At 39.6% G+C, this 18,444-nt stretch overlaps 1 protein-coding gene across 1 annotated transcript in view; it reads right to left on the bottom strand.

The window, feature by feature from the left end:
- myo3a (myosin IIIA) overlaps window positions 1-18,444 on the bottom strand; it is a 180,065-nt gene that overhangs the window by 90,086 nt on the left and 71,535 nt on the right. The window contains exons 16-17 of the mRNA XM_052016177.1: window positions 8,877-8,972; window positions 6,000-6,077 (exon numbers count right to left, since the gene is read on the bottom strand). Coding sequence (XP_051872137.1) covers window positions 6,000-6,077; window positions 8,877-8,972 — 174 coding nt within the window. The remainder of the gene's footprint in view (window positions 1-5,999; window positions 6,078-8,876; window positions 8,973-18,444) is intronic.

Consider the following 18,444-nt stretch of genomic DNA (forward strand, 5'->3'; position numbering starts at 1 on the left):
GCCCACATTTGGCCCATATCCCTCTAAATTTTTCCTATCCGTGTACCTGTCCGAGTACCTTTTGAATGTTGTAAATGTATCTGCCTCAACGACTTCCTCTGACAGCTCATTCCATACACTGACCACTCTCTGGGTGAAAAAGTTGCCCCCTAATTTTTGATGCTATAACTAATAGGATAGAAAATGGAGGACCAGTGGTTGAGATATATTTTGACATACAGAAGGTTTTGATAAGGTGCCTCATAAGAGGTAAGTGTGCAAGATTAAATCACATGGGATTCAAGGTGTTAAACTGGCATAGATTAAGAACTGGTTGATAGAAAGGACACAGAGTTGGAATAAATGGGACTTATTCCGGGAGGTAGGCAATGACCTGTTATAAGTTCCAGCACCTCTAACACCCCATCTCCTCTGGCCTATATTGGTACTCTGTCCCCAACATTTCAATTAAAGATTCTCCTCCACCTTTTCATAATCTCACCCATTCCATTTCTGAAAACACCTCCATCATTTTAATTCTTTCTCACACCCACATTGGTTCTCTGACTTTTGTGTGCAACTTTATGGGATCAAATGTGTAGGGCTATGTAGAAAGAATGAGTTAATAAGACAAATTTCATTGCTCTTCAAAAGAGCTTGCAAAACTTGATAAACTTAATGGTCTTCATCTATGTTGTATTTTTCTGCAATTCTATAATCATTGAGTCAGAACACTAACAAAAGCCGACAAGCAGTTTCTGAAAAGTCAACAAGAGCTGAAAGCCCAAAGGATCCCCAGTCCTTATCCTTTGATACCTGAAAACAAGGGGTTAGATTGAGAGCCCAGTGGGGATTGATTTGGCACAACCTACACTGCAATATTTCATCATTTTGACTACTGTACACTAAAGCACAGTTAGCAGCAGTGATGATTTACTTCAGGTGTAGAAAGCATGAGAATTCTTTTCTTCACATGACTGCCCCACGATATTTTGATCTGGCAAATCTATTGGGATTTGTGAGTCTCTTTGAAATTTTGTACATACATCTCTGAACTTAATTTTGATTATTGTCACAACTCCCACGTTGATATTTTATTTACAAATCTTGACCATGTGACAAACACAATGACAGGAATTATGAACAGGTATGTATTTAGCAAGGCAAGATACCGGCATGCCTCAAGTTTTTTTCTTTGGAAAATAATTCAGAAGTGCATTTAAGCAACTGCTGCATAATAATAATTTAATTTTAAAAAATAAAATGTCAGAGGTACTCAGCAGATCAGGCAATTGTTATAACATTTTTGGAAGATACAGTGAATAAATGTATCTATACTGAGAAAAAACGGAAAATGCTGGAAATAGTCAGGAGGTCAGGCAGCATCTATGAAGAGAGAAACAAAGTTAATGTTTCAAGTCAATCACCCTTCTTCAGAATCAGAGAAGTGAGAAAACAAGTGTCTTACTTTAGTCTCCCCTGTGGAAACTTGTCAAAGGCCTTACTAAGGTCCATGTAGACTACATCAACTGCACTACCTTCAACACTTAGCTACCTCTTTGAAAAATGTAATGAACTTAGTCAGACAGGATTTCTCCAGCATAACCATACTGATGTCCATAGATAATCCCTGCCCTTCCAAGTGCAGATTAAATCTATCGCACAGAATTTTTTCCATTAATTTCCCTACCACTCATGTTAGATTCACCAAATGCGATTACACTATTACTTTTACAGCTTGCTGTGATTCACAAACTTATCTGCTCCACTATCTCTCACTGATTGTTTGGAGGCTAGTAGTATGCCCTGAGCAAGGTGAATGCCCCTTTTTTTGTTTCTATATGGCCTCATTTGAAGAACCATCTAGGATATTCTCTCTCCTTAATGGACTCCTTGATTAATATTGCAATGCCATTTCCTCTTTTGTATCCCTTCTATACCCTGGAATGTTGAATTGCTGGTCCTGCACATCTTTCAATAATGTCAAATGTCCATGTGCTTGGCAATGCTCTCAGTTCATCAGTTCATGTGTCTTACCAGATGCATTCCCCCCTTGCATTCCTCCCATATGCCTTACCAAGTCTCTGTATGCTCTGCCTACTGGATTGATTAACTTTTCCTTCTATATTTGGATATACTACTATTCACCTCTTACTATACTACTCAGTATCTCAATCCCCTGCCAAAATAGTTTGAATTTTCCCCAACAGCACTAGCAAAACCACACACTTCCATCCTCCCCTTCCCCTCACCATGCATACACACACACACACACACACACACACACACACACACACACACACACACACACACACACACACACACACACACACACACACACACACACACGCAACTGTCTAGCCTGTACAGGTTCTACCTTTCCCAGAAGCAGTCTCAGTGATCCTGAAAACAAAAGCACACCCCTCCTTCACCACCTCTTCAGCCACCATTTATCTATACAATGAGATGGACTCTTGACATCACAATCTACCTTGTTGTGACCTTGCACCTTACTGTCTTCCTGCACTGCACTTCCTCTGTAGCTGTGACACTTTGCTCTGTACCGTTATTGTTTTTACCTGTACTACCTCAATGCACTCCGTACTAACTCAATGTAACTGCACTGTGTAATGAATTGACCTGTATGATCGGTATGCAAGACAAGTTTTTCACTGTACCTCGGTACAAGAAACAATAATAAACGAATACCAATACTTCTAAACCTGCTAGCACATTGCACTGGAAGTAATCCAGAGATTACAACCTTTTCAATCTGCTACTCAGCTCCCTAAATTCATGTTATAGGACTTCATCTCTCTTTTTACTTGTGCCTACCCCTTCAGAATGACCTGCAACCATTCAATGACATCCTTGACCCTGGCACCATGGAGACAATGCATCATCCTGGATTGACATCAATGCTCCAGAAGCAGCTGTCTCTCCCCCTCACTATTGAATCTCATACCACTATTGCACTTGGACTCCTGCTCTTTCTCTCTTGTGAAGCTGAGGCACTCACAGTGTTGTGATCTTGCCTCTGGCTGGTCTTCCCAGAGAAAGAAGAGTGGAGAGAAGAAAGGGAATGTCTGTGACAGAGTGAAGGCTAAGGTTGTCCAGGTAACACTATGCTATTGCACTCTGGTCAATAGGTAAATGACGGTAATTTGAGAGAGAATAAAAAAGTACTGGAACTTTGAGGGCAGAACACTGCAGATGCGGGGAATCTGAAACAAAAGTGAATGCTGCAAATGCCCAGCAGATCAGGCAGCAACCATGGAGAGAGACAACTGAATTCAGTGGATGTCCTTACCTCAGAACTGACCAGCTCTGACACGAACAGGAAAAGTTGATTATCTGAAAGTGTTGAATTCAAAATTGAGTCCTGAGGTTTGCAATGTGTCCATATGGGAGATAGAGTGCTGTTTCTTGAGTCTACATGTGTATTGTGGGAACAGTGCAAAAGACCACAGACAGGTAGGTCAAAGTGAGAGTAGAATAGAAATTAATATGGCAAGTGACAGGAAGCTCAGGGTTACTCTTGAGGACTGAATAGAAATGACCTGCAATGCAATCGTCAAATCTTTGTTTGGTCTCTTCGAAGTAGAAGAGACCACATTGTGAGCACTGAATGCAATAATAAATTAGACATACAAGTGACTCACTGCTTCACCCGTGTCCCTGGATGGTGAGAAGAAGTGGTAAATGGATAGATGTTGCATTCGTATATTGATGGGAAAGTGCTGTGAGAAGGGAAGCAATTGATGGGGATGCAAGATTGGACCAAGAAGTTGCAAAGGGAATGGTCCCTTTGGAATGCAGAAAAAGGAAGGGTGGGGCATGGGGGAATATGTTTCTGGTAGTGGAAACTCACTAAAATGGCAGAAATTACAGAACACGATCCATTGAATGGCAAGGCTCATGGGATAGAAGGCAAGGACAAGGAGAACCCTGAAGTTATTCTGGCTGGGGAAGTTGACAGGGATGTGGCGAGAACTGGTGGGGATGGAAGATTGGACCAAGAAGTGGTCACTTTGGGGTGCTGAAAGAAGGAAGGGGTGGTGGGGGAAGATGGTTCTGGTGGTGAAATCCCTCTTAACATTGTTCTGTGCGAGTACAAGATGCATGAGATTGCCCCTGAGTCTGATGCCTCCAGTCTTACCATTAATGACTCTGTTTTTGGAAGCTGATTTTTAATGATTAATATTCCGCATCTTTAAATAACCACAGTTAAGTGGTGGAAAGAAGTGTGAGTTTCTGGATAGAATGAAATGCTATGCTGGCAGAATAGTAAACTCTCTAACACCAGATGCTCTGGCATGTGAAGGTAGTTTGAGTGTTCTCAGTGCATCTGCCTAATTATACCTATTAACATCAATTAGGCACAAAGATGGTGAATTTGGAATGAGTAGTTAGAGATGATCTGAAACTCAGACTAGCAGAACTGAAGGAATCCAGGGTTTATAATGTTATACATATACAGAAACAATATAGACTGGTGTCTTCAGTGGAACCCTATTACAGTCTGTGTGTAAATCATCACTGGGTTAAGACAGTGGTATCTCCCCATATTAGACCTCAGACCCTAGAAAAAGAATCTGATAAGTTTACTTTAAAATCTAGGGCTAAGTGTATAAATGCATTCCAATGACTTAATATTCTTGAATCATTAGTGCACAGCAATATTTTTGCAATGCTGAATATTTTACTGTGCATAGTCATTATTTTCAGGTAGTGGTGAGGGTCATCAGACAGAACAATATTCTGCAACAGAGTTCTCAATTTCTGCCAGTCAGATGCCAGGCATGGACGAGAGACTAATACACATAAATATCACACAGAACCACAGCTGCCATTATTGCTTGTTGGTCCTTCATGATGCTTTTATCACAATTTCCCACCCATTGATTTTGATAACAACAGCACAGCCACAATTTTCTGGTGTACTCAGGCACCATGCGGGATTCCTCACAACCGCTTATCCTGCAGACTATTTCCTGTTTTATCTCAGATTTCTGCTCTCCACAATGGTTTGATTTTATAATATCTTGAAGTTAACTCCTACGTGCTTTCTCAGAAGGAAGCCTGGGAAAGCATAAAATGAACCAATCTAAGCCTACCTCCTGCAGCTTTGAGAGGAGATATAACGTAAGCTAATGGAACAGGTCATCTGCCTCTCATTGTGCAGGTTATTAATTCCAATGGAGGATCCAAAGGGTGGAGAAAACATCCAAAAAAATGGATAAAATGAAAAGAAAACTTGGATACACACTCCCGTCCTAAATCAGGACGCTGAACTACCTGTCATACCTGTTAAAAAGAAATCAACAGCTCTAACAAAAACATTAATATCAGCCTTGAGGTGGAATGAAAGAGGATTTAGGAATCATTGTTATACTCTAGAGATCAGGAAGTAAAATAATTCCAAATCAATGGATGATGGGATTCTGTTGATCAGGAGAGCTGAAAGAGATAGGCAAGTAAAATCACTTACGTCTAATGGAATGGAAATAAACAAAGTGGAAAATGAAAAGAGGATATTTGAGATGTTGTGAGTCAGTCTATGGATTAAAACATAGGGTTACCTGTATAAATGCATTTCAATTACTTAATATTCTTGAATCATTGGTGCACAGCAATATTTTTGCATTGCTGAATATTTTACTGTGCATTGTCATTATTTTCAGGTAGTGGTGAGGGTCATCACACAGAACAACATTCTGCATCAGAGTTCTCAATTTCTGCCAGTCAGATGCCAGGCATGGATGAGAGATTATACCCATGCGGATTCATGCCCATGCCTCCCCACTTGATGCCCACCCTTCAGATCTGCTGATCCCCATTCATAAGAAGCAGCAGCAGCAGCAACATCTGGAGAACGAAGTGCCTGCTTTAAAGCAGCATTGGTAAAAGTCAGTGTGTACAAATACATACTTGCACATTCAATGAAAGAGTAGGAGAGAGTATTAGGTCTGAAACATGGGGTTAAAAGTAATTACAAATAAAAAGAGCATTTTGCCTACCCTGAAATAAGAAGCAACAGTCTGTGTTTTCATGTTCGTGGCTTCTCTGGGAGGATTTCCAGACTCTCCATTGTCATCCTGCAAAAAGGAAAATAAAGTGCTTACTTTGCTCTTATGCAGATAATTTGATGGCCATCCTTTAGCTATTAGGGTTTTGGTAAATCCTTGGCATAGCTGTTAACAACTTAAGAAACTCGTTTTGGACACAACTCAAAGCTGACGGAACTAATTCTGGAGCTAGAACACAGTTTGATTTGTTTAAACCAGTCTCCAGCATTAGACATTCCCTTTTAAAGTTTATTATGAGTCAGGTACAAATGTATCTTTACAAACCATTTGGTTTATCAGAATTGCAGTGACTGAGGCAATTTTGGTTTAGCAGGCAAAGACTACGGTTAGAATTGAAACAGCCGGTCTCCGTGCAATTATTTTACCTGTTGTTGGGCAGCTGAACACTGCTGTAAACTTCAATGTTATTGGCTTTTTGTAGGCTGTAGTCAGAATGAGATCTGTCAGTCTACTAATTTCATCTGCAAGTTAGAGCTGACTGATGTATCTAAATACAGACAGTCTCCAGAAACAGAATGACAACAGTTCGCTTTTTGGTGGTCCCATGTTGCAGACGGCTTTCCAAGAGCAAGTGATGCTATCAAGCATACATATGTGGTTGTGTTTACTTCAAGAGAAGAATCCACTGCATAATTATGTTGATATTTTTAGTTTTCAAGTGTTTGACAAATCATTTTCTTATTATTTTTCAATCCACTTCGAACAGAACACTTGAGACAGAGAGCAGGTGGTGTGGCTGGCTGGGGAAGGTAATGGATGTAAGATTGAACCATGGATAATGGTTCATCTATAAAATGTAGAGAATCTCGTAGAACAAACAGATGAATAACTTCCTAAACAACAGTTCCATTGCTGCTTATCGATGTTACGCATACAAAGCTGTGCAAGTTACTTATTGTTACAATACTGCTAAGTATCACGACTGTGAGTCTATCAAAGATCTATCTGATGGAAGATAATGTAACTTGGACATGAAGCATGCAGATAGAACCATAGAACAATACAGCACAATACGGGCCCTTCGGCCTACCATGTTGTGCCGACCTTAAAACCACATTTTAACCCCTTCCTCCCACATATCCCCCTATTTTAAATTCCTCCATATGCTTATCTAACAATCTCTTGAACTTGACCAATGTATCTGTCTCCACCACTACCCCAGGCAGCGCATCCTTTATTCCATGGAAATACATCTGGGCACCAAACAAATTTAAGTAAATAATAAACAGCTGCAGATACCCTTCCTCCAGTTGACTTCATTACCTAATAGGTCACTTGTGTTGACCAAATCTCAGAAGCTAAATACAGCCCATCCCGGGTTATGAACGCCTGACTTATGGATACTCCTACATAGGAACAAGCTCCCATAGTATTGTTAAATTTAAAAGTCCAACATACATACATACATTAATCCCTACAAATGGCCGAACTAGTTTTCTTACTCTCTCCACTTCTGGTGTTTGTTCTTTCTCATCAGTCGTATGAGCTTTTGATGCCATTCATTACAATACTGTGCAGGTATGGTTACCATATTGAGTGATTTTCCAATTTACAGGCAAAATTGACTTATGGGCGTCTGTAAAAATGGAACGCATTCATTACCTGGGGACGGCTTTGTACAAACTTCTAAAATGCAGTGAATTGAAGATGGACATTGATCTCTTAAAACTCTACTTTTTTATTTCATAAAACTCTCTTTGATGATCAAGATGAAGGTGAATATAGATTTCATATTTTTATCCTTCCAACATTACACCTGTTTCTTGCTCTGTGAGTTCTTTCAGCTCTGTTCCTCTGCATAGGCCCTGTTCCTCTGTACTTTCTCTTCCCTGTCCCTTTTATGAGAAGTGATTTCTGCTGGCCAGGAAGATTAGGACAATGGGAGTATAAAAATAGTTTGAAACAATCTTTAGCAGATAAACAGTTGAACTATAATCAATTGCTGATTTTTAATTTGAGATTGGTGAGAGTTTTCTTAATAGAAGACATTAGTGGATATGGGGAAAAGGTGAGTTTGAGGAATAAGGTCAAAGATCAGCCATGATCTTATTGGATGGCAGAACAGTCAAAAGAGCCTCTTGTTCAGATGACTCAATGTTCTCAAGGTTTCCGACCATTAGCACCTACCTCTTTGTACATGCTGCTCCTCTTCTGATCTATGGAATTATCTACCTCTGTATGATCATTTTGCCACCTGTGCTCCCTATTTTAAGAAACGTCTCTACGACCCTTCACAATGACCATTATTTTATATCTTTGTGACCCTCTTCCCTTTACTTCTACTGCTTAGTATTGTCTTGAGGAAGGTGACACCATGATCTGTTTAATAAGCAGCAAAGAAATGTAAGTTGATGTATATAGCAATAATTCCAGGAGCAGCATTACTCAAAAATATTAAATAGTATTGTGATTTGCTTAACATGTGAGCATGTGATATGCGTTAATACTTGTTCCGTGTTTGCTTAGATCTTCGGCACAGCATTTCTTAAGCAATGCTCAGTATTTAGAGCATCAATGTCTTCACTAGGCTTAAAGGTAAAAATTATACTGGTGCAACTGAAACAGCTAGTGAGTAAGGGGAGTATTTTTTTGAAAATAGCATGGAGATGAACTTCCTATTTGATCAGATGCATATGATTCCAGCACACCACAGTGCTCGGACAGCAATTTTCTTTTGTAATCAGCCCCTTATCATCCTGCTAAGACAGGACATGAGGTGAAGTCCAAGCAAAAGGCTCCTGCTGCTGATCCTTTTCAATCCATTGCCCAAAGTTGCATCGATTATCTGAATCCCCTGGGTGGTTATACCTGTGTTTGTGACTGGTGGAATGAGTGACGCAAGTTGTTGTGAGGTGCTGACTTCTTGAAAGGGTCTAGGAGCTGTCGCTTTTCTTGGTGGCATGTCTAGAGAAACAGAAGAGGAAGAGAAAGCAATGTTAACACAGAGGACATGCAAGACTCGCCTTTAATTGGGGATGATGTTGTGCATGGCATTATGCTTGACTGAGACAAGTGAGAAGAGTAAGAATAACGTAAGAAAAACACAGGACACTAGTCCCATGGGCGCCTTCCTTATTCTATGCTTTATGCGTTCAGTTCATTAAGGCTCTGTCGGTCCTCTTTTGATGCCAGTGTATTCTCTCCTGTTATAAATTATTTTAATCCTGTAAAGAGAAAAGTATTGCAAATTTGAATCCAAGAGAGCATCCTGCTCCCCTGTATCTTAAAAGAGACTTTGGTGAAAGAACCTTTGAAGAAGTAAATGTGATAACAGCAAGAGTGCCAGTTTACAATTTGTGCTAAGCATTTGTATTGTTATTCATGTTAAGCTGTTAGGTTGCCTGAATGCTTTGTTTAGTATAACTGCAGAGAGGTAACAGCTTGAGAGGAAACAGTTCGTAACATGCACATTTATGATCGAATGAAAGGTCATCAACCTGGTGTAAAGTATTTTTCTCTCTTTACAGCTGCTGCCTGATATACCAAGTATTAAAGTATTTTCTGTTATATTGCAAAATTCCATCATCCATGATGTCTGATACAGTGCCAGTGACCCGGGTTCAATTCCGGCCACTGTCTGTGAGGATTTTGTATGTTCTCCCCATGTCTGCATAGGTTTCCTCTGGATGCTCTGGTTTTCTCCCACATTCCAAAGACATACAGGTTAGGAAGTTGTGGGCATGCTATATTGGTGCCAGAAGTGTGGCAACACCTGCGGGCTACCCCCAGAACACTCTACACAAAAGATGCATTTCACTGTGTGTTTCGATGTACATGTGACTAATAAAGATCTTATCTTCCTCAAGGATGCACATTCTGCAGATACTAGAGACAGCCTTTTACTCCTGCAGCAGCTTCTTATAGGAAGACTTGTCTCCACTTGGAACAAAACAGGGAGATTGCATGTATGCACCGGGCAATGCCTCTGTTCCTGCTCCAGTTTCATAGTTCTGTAACTGTATTTCAGTCAATTATGTTGCACTACCAAACTCCAGTCATGCTTACTTGAAAGCTGATGATGTTCTCCCTCCTAGCTTCGCTTCATTATAAAAGGCTCCAACTCTCCATTTCTCAGATATTCCGAGCCCTAACCATATCTTCGGCAGGCAAGGTATAACTTGTAGTCAGGTCAGAAGTCAGAGCAGAAATGAATGTGCTTGAATGAATGTGGTTACCATGTTCCGTTTCCACCAGAAAATTAGGATTTTTCCATGTAGTTTTCCAATAAGTGTAGACAAATTTTGGTTACAAGTAGTTCAGCATTCCCAATAATTCCACCTTCTTTATCTTTTCTGCCTACTTTCTCCCTTCTCTTCTCAGATCCATTGTCGAATACTTTGATTTAATTAATTACACTACTGAGACTGGAGCTGAAAGTTGGGGATCAAAGTAGTTCAGGATGTGATACGCAATACATTGATTTGGAACTCGAGTAGCAATTTATATGCCCCAAATTTTAACTCCCTCTTCACAGGCATATCTAAATACAAATTTTACTCCTGAGAGATCATGGAATATTGAATCTAAAACAGGAGGAAGACACATGTTTAAGAAATATCAGTTGTATATGCCAGTTTTTCAGAACGCATCAGAGATAATTTGATTTAAGATTGGTCTAGAATTTATCCTTTTGCTGCTCTGTTACACATAAACTTTATTTTCTGGATTAACTTTAGTGGTCTGATGACAAAAAAGTTTGTTTCTCAGAAACAAAAAAAAATTCTCTTCATCTCTAGTTCTTCCACTAATCATCTTAAGTAATGAACTTAAATCTGTGATATCCAAAGTTTCTGCACTGGCAATAGCCTTCTCCTTTACTCTATAAAAAACATTCATGATTTCAAACCCCCTGTCAAATCTCCCCTCAATCTTCCCTGCTATGCCCTGTCCAACTTCAGTCTCCCAAATTAAATGAAGTGCTGCATCCCTCATACCATTCTAGGAAACATCTGCATCTTCTCAGAGGTTTTGACAGTACCCAGAGTTTTCCCGCCAGCTTCAAAGTTCTGTTTATTGGCATCCTCAGGGCCCTCCACCTTCCACAGATTAAAGCAGCCTCCAGATTAATCTACCTGCACGCTTTGTTTCATCAAACTGGCCCGTCTAAGAAAAGGTACACGAACGATGCGATGATGTATCCATATGAAATCAGAAATCGAAATGTAAATGAAAGAGAAAGATTGAGAAAGGAGTTTACCTCACAAAGGCAATAATAGCTGTGAAATACAGAGTCATCCACCTATAAGAAAAGAAAATATAAAATAAAGATGGGTGTGGGAAACCTCCATGTCATTCTGATGTATTGCCATGACTTCAATAGAAGACTGACAAAACTCCAGAAGAAATTATGTTAAAAACTAATATGGGTGGCCAGGTGAACCCTCGGAAATTCTCACTCAGAGTACAGTATATAGTAGCACACAAAACTGTTGGTTTTTCCATTTTAAACATGTTGATTATTTTCTTTACATGGATTATGGCACATTCCTCATCCCTAAACATAAGAAACCACATTCAAACATACAGCTCCAAGTAAATTTCAGGTGCCCATATAAACAAATCACTGAATATTAAATGTCCCTCGGATTGAATGTGTTATCTGATGAGGAACGATGAACAGACAAGACTTGTATTTTCTGAAGTTTTGTAGATTGAGAGGGGACTTGATTGAAACATATAAGGTCCTGAGGGGTCTTGACAGGTTGGATATGGAGAGGATGTTTCCTCCAGTGGAATAATCTAGAACAAGAAGTTGTCAATGTCATACAGAGATGAGGACATTTCCTTTTCTCTCATAGTATAATGAGTCTTTGGAACTTCCTCAAATATTTGTAGATTTAGAGTATATCAATGCTTTTAATGCAGAGGGGGCTAATGGTTATGGAATGCAAAGTTGGGGTTACAATCAGATCAGCCATGATCTTATTAAATGCAGAGCAGGCTTGAGGGATGAATGACCTTCTGTTGCTGCTCGTAATTCATATGTTCTTAAAGACTGGGCATAGGTAAAAGCAATTTAAGTTCTTGGAAAGTGGTGCTGGAATATGGTGTCAGAGATGCTGGGATACCAGGGAGAAAGTGGTAGAGTCGTGCATAGCCCCTGTCTGGAGTCTGTTTCAGGCACAGGATCTCAGGGCAGGTTCACCAGAACAACCCCAAAGTCTGGAGGATTTAGGTTCCTGGAGGATTAAATTATGAAGACAAGATGTGTGAACTCAGCTTGTTTCCTTTGAGGTTAGGAGACTGTGCTGTGATCAGACTGTTCAAATAATGAAGGGATTTGATAATATTGGATAAAGCAATCACTGGATTTTACTGGATGGGGGAACCTGAAACAAGGGAAAACGATTTTAAAATTGGATCTAGACTACTTAGGAGAGAAATTGCACAGGATTACTCTGTGTCTTATGTCGAATTGCGTGGGATTATTGTGTGCAAAGCAAATCATTTCTATGAAAAATAAAATGCAAAGGAAAATCAGGGACTTAGAGCATGATTTGCAAAATTCATAATCCCCATTCCAGATTCCTCTGTGCTTCTGATGCATTACCTACAGAGAGCCCTGGACATGCACAGTGGTGTCCAATGATATTTGGAAGACTTTTCTAGGATTTTCATTCATATTCCAGTGACCCATGCTCTCTGCAGGCCATCATCCAGGAGTCACTTTCAATGCATCTCTGAGGCATATTTCTGCATAACCTCAAAGGGACCTTTCCATGGTGCACCCTTAATTTTCCTCCCCACCAATAACATGGCCCATTCCCGACCCCCCCCCCACCCCTCCACCATCCACTCCTCACCCAACCACCACTAACCCACCAACACTAACTGGAAATCACAGGGTCTTCCACTCCCCTCAATCAATTTTTTAATACCCATTTGTAAATGTTCAGGTAGGACACAGATGACTTTTTGTCATCTTGACTTGTTTTAATTATAAGGGACATTTTATGAACATTTAAAGAGAAAATTAATGCCTAAAGGTAGTGCTGAGGAGAATCATGAGGCTGATCCCTTGAGGATAAGCCTGAATGAACAGGCAAAAGAACCAAGGGCGTAAGAGAAGATGGTTGAGAAAGGATTTTATATAAACGTACGTATTTATCCTATTAAAAGATACAGAAATATCCTGATGACAGTTTCAAGGTATGTCAGGACACTAGGACAAATTACGAAATGTATTACATCAGGGAAAGACAATGCTTACTAAATATTAAATAGTTCTTTATTAGGATAACGGAGATGAACTTCTAAGGTTAGATGCTGTGATAGAACTTCCATTTCTAGACATGAGCTGGATTGGACTGAAGTTCCTTTCTCATTTACGTTTATCCTGAAGCACCCCAAACACTTTCAAATGAGTTTCTCCTGAAATGTCTCAATAGCTCAGTATTCACCATGAAGGTGACATTTTCTGCTTTAATAGAAGCATTTTTTTTTGCAGTTTGCAGGAGATAGCATGTATTTAGCAGAAGCAAGTTTTTTGCCCAGAGGGTAATGTCTGTATGGAATGGCTGCCATGGGAAGTGGTGGAGGCAGATACCATTACAGCATTTAAAAGACATCTGATATGGTTTTGGTAGTGGGTTTAGATTTTTTTTATAATAAACTTATTCCAATTTATTAATAATAATTAGTTATCATTTTTGTTTATCAATATGAGGTATTGTGATTTCAAGTGTGATTCAATACAATGTATTTTGTAACATTTTGTCTTTTCTTTTGTTTCATGTACTTTGTATTTTCTATCTGGAATTAATAAAAATATTGTAAAAGAAAGAAAGACATCTGATACTCGTATAGGAAAGTAGACGGAAACGGGTCTAATGCAGGCAAATGGGATGAGCGTACATAGGCATCACGGTTGGCATGGGTGAGTTGGGTCAAAGGGCTCGTTTCTGTGTTGTATAACTCAACGACTAATCACAGAATGATTCCAGAATGGAAGGAGGCCTTGCAGCAGGTTGAGTCTGCACCGGTTCTACATAAGAGATATCCAGCTGGTTACACTCCCCCATCTTCTCCCCACATCCCTGCATATTTGTTCCTTTTGGATATTATCTTGTTCTCTTATGAACAATCCAATTGCATCTGCCTCCACTACTACCCTGGCAGTGCATTCCAGACCCTAACCACTTACTGCGTAAATAAACTTGTTCTCATGTCACTTTCACTTCATTTGTTAGACACCATCAATCTATATCCACAGGTTCTTGATCCCTTTTCTAATATGAATAAGAGGAATAGCAGTAGAGTAAGATAATTGGCTCCTCTTGCTTGCTCCAGCCTTGAATAAGGTCATGGCTGATCTTTCACCTCAGTGCCACTCTCCTGCGCTAACCTCATATCCCTTGATTCCCTTAAAATCTAAAAATCAATTGATCTCTTTTTTTAAGTATACTGAGTAACTGATTCTCTGCAGCTCTCTTGAAGAAAGAATACTATAGATTCCCATGCTCCAAGTTAAGGAAGTTCTCTTCATCTCAGTTCTGAATAGCCAATCCCTTATTTGGAGACTGTGACCTTTACTTCAAGACACCCCAGTGAAGGAAAACATGGTCCCTTCATCTAGGGATGAAGCCTGAGGGCACATACCACCAGGCTCAAGGAGAGCTTCTATCCTGCTGTTATAAGACTATTGAACGGTTCCCTTATACGACGAGATGGACTCTGGACCTCACAATCTACCTTGTTATGACCTTGTGTAGCGACTCACTGTCCGAGCAAGTGAACCAGCTCGGCGGTCGGGTTGCACGTTGTCGGAGCGGTGAGGCCCAAGATGGCGCTGGGCCTTGGTCTTCCCCGAGCGATGGGGAGAACCCGCGCGTGGGAAAAGTTTGACGACGTAGCGCATACGTCACTTTCTGTTTTCAGTGGGCGGGAACCGTTCCTCTTAAAAGGCCCACGCAAGGCGGGAAAATAAATCAGTTTTGTTCTGCAACTCATCGACTAGTGTCTCACTTTCGCATCATGGTAGCAGCCGCTACACTTGCACCTTATTGTCTACCTGCACTGCACTTCCTCTGTAGCTGTGACACTTTACTCTGTATTCTGTTATTGGTTTTACTCTGTACTACCTCAATGCACTGTGTAATGAATTGATCTGTACAAATGGTATACAAGACAAGTTTTTCACTGTACCTCGGTACAAGTGACAATAGTAAACCAATACCAATACCCTATCAAGCCCCATAAGAATGTCGCACTTTTCAATGAATTTAGCTGTCATTCTAAATACCAGAAAATATAGGCCTAGTCTGTTTATTTCTCCTCATAGGACAAACCAGTCATCTCATGAATCAATGTGGTGAACCTTCACTGCACTCCCTTTTTCACAGGTATATGCTTGTTTAGGCGGGGAGATCAGACCTGCATAACAATATCCTAGGTTCAGTCTCATCGGAGCCCTATAAAATTGGAGCAAGATGACTCGATTTCTTTTCTCAAAATTCTTTTGCAATAAAGGTCAATGTACTATTTACATTCATAATTGCTTGCAGTTCGTCCAGGTTAATTTTCAGTTGTTCATGCGCAAGGACACCCATGTCTCTCTGAACAAGAGCTCCATTCAATCTCTCATCATTTAAGAATACCCTGTCTTTTTATAGTTCTTTTTTTACCAAAATGGAACATATCACATTTTTCCACATTATATACCACTTGCCATGTCTCTGCTCATTTACTTAACCTTGAAACTTCTCCGCATCTTCCTCACAGCCCACAGTGCCACCCAAATATATCATATTATCAGCAGTTTTGGATACATACATATCCCGTCATCCACCTCACTGATACTGATTGTGAGCATACGGGGCCAAGGCACTAATCCCTGCAGCACCCAACTAATCACAGCCTGGCAATCCAAAAACGAATAATCTGACTCGGTATAGATGAAGAGTCATGACTCAAAACATTCCCTGTCCATTTCACTCCACAGATGCTGCCTGACCTGCTGAGTTCCTCCAGCAGTTTGTTTCTTGCTCCAGATTCCAACAGCTGCAGTCTCTTGTATCTCGAATCTTACTCTGTTTTCTCTTTGTTTTGTAATCATCAATCCACACCACTATAATACCCCCAATATCTGCACCTGGATTTTGTTTAATAATCTCTTATGTGTTATCTTATTGAAGGCCTTCTGAAAGTCCATCAACCCATATCTACTCTGCCATCTACAACCATGAAAAACAGAGTTGTCAAAAATGATTTTCCTTTCATAAATCCATGTTGACTCTGTCCAGTCCTATTATTATATTCTTAAATGCCCTGCTATTACTTCCTTAATAACAGATTCCAGGATTTTCTTTACCCACAATGATATCAAGTACTGCCATGAGATCTTCTTGTAACCTCCTCTGTTCTTAAGAAAACAGCACTAGTTTCTCCAGTTTGTCCACGTATGTCCCTCATCCCTTGAATCATTTTAGTAAATCTCTCCTACAGCCTCCCTAAAGCCTTTCCAACTTTCCTATTTAGCCTAGGACTAAACACGGTACACTAATTATGGCCCAACCAGCATTTATAAGAGTTCATCACAATTTCCTTGCTCTTGTGCTTTTCTTCCACAATTCATAAAACTCAATGATTTTTCAACTCTTTTCTCGACATGTTCTGCTACTTTCAATGAACTCTGCCTGCACCTCTAACTTCTCCATTCTTGTGTTTCTTTTGGAATTGAGTCTTCTAGTTTATATTGCCTCTCTCTCATTCATCCTACCAAAATGTAACACTTCATGTTTCTGAGCATAACATGTCATCTGCCGTTTATCTGCCCATTCCAACAATCTGTCCCTTTCTCCTTAAAGTCTTCCACACAGTTCACTACACCTGCAAACTTTGTGAAACAAAATCCTTCAATCTCAAGTTTCACTTAACAAAGCACTATGCTTTATCATTAACTGAAGCCTTGGAATTTATGACAACTTTACAGTGAAGTGAAAAAGCAAAGATTTGTGCCAAAAGAACAGAAATTATAAATGTCAGATTATTTCTCATTTTGAAACTAAAAGCCTTGTGTGAATCTTTAATAAGGTTTGACTATAATTCCAAACATATTTTTCATGGTAATTTCCCAAAGTGAGTTCTCAAATGTAAAAAACAAACTGCTGGAGCTTTTTCTCAAGATTCCAGCATTTGCACTCTCTTGGTGTCTCCAAACTCTCAAGTGTATTGCAGATGTGATGATCTTTTCTGAACTTAGGTTGGTTGCAATGGAGGCGAATGCTGGTTGGTTCTGGGTAAAGGTACGTTGGCCATAAGGCAACCAGAAAACCATATTTGTCATTTTGTGAAGGCATTAATTCAATTTACTAAGGCATTAAGTTCATTAGCATGCTAAAACAATAGATAAAGAAATTTCATGTGCAGATATTGGTCTCAAAGTTCTATGTATATTGCCAACACCCACACCCACCCCCTAATCGCAACCCCCCTGCCCCCGCCCCCCGTTTCATGTTGATCTGGCAGTTTCTAAGCTATTTATGCACTGACATGCATACAGATTACCTGAGATAATATTAGTGATAAAAAGTGAGATTCATGTCATAGAACATGGAAAATATGTCCTTAAAGTATTAATTCTTCTGTAGTTGCCCTTGTTTTCTACATATGTCCTGCTTATGTCATGTGGGTGAAGGGAATGATAAAAAGAATCATTATCTAGATGACAACTCGCCTACTCCACTTTGGGAAGGAACTAAATGATTGAGTGGTACCTTCCTTGATTATATCAGCAGGTCAATCAGGTGAAGAGTTGAGAATCTGTATCCTATTGTTGCTTACCGTGGCATAGTAGAGTTCTAGCATGTTACCTTATATGTGTCCCAAATTAAATCTGATGTTTACTAGTCTTCATAACCAGTTTGTGATACTGCAAACAAAAGTTAACCTTCACAGGAATGCTTCATGATGTATGATAACTTCCCTTAGAGCCTGAATTACAGTTGATAAAGAAAAGTGGACATGTAAGTTTCTATATGCATAAGATACAAGATGAAGCCTTTACTATTATTTTCCATTATGAAGCCATATGGTGCTAAACAACAATTGAACAGTGAGATGCAAGCAACTAAATGCCTAATTGTGACCTGTATTACCGGAAAATGCAGCTCGAGACATTGAAAATAAGCGTTGTTAATAACTTTCTTCAAATTATCATAATTGTACATTTATATCCATTTGGTTTTCGTTTATGAGAACCATAGTCACATGGCAGAGGTCATTGATTTCCAATAGCACCAAAAAACTAAAGGTTTCATCACATCCAATCCAAAATCGCTATTGGAAAGTCCCCTCCTACAGTACTCAGTATCATGTAAATATTTTTGCTTATTCTAAATATTTTAATGAGTATTCCAACCCTCTGATATTATAGAAA

This window comes from Pristis pectinata, chromosome 5, assembly GCF_009764475.1.
Source record: "Pristis pectinata isolate sPriPec2 chromosome 5, sPriPec2.1.pri, whole genome shotgun sequence".
NCBI classification, from domain to species: Eukaryota; Metazoa; Chordata; class Chondrichthyes; order Rhinopristiformes; family Pristidae; genus Pristis; species Pristis pectinata.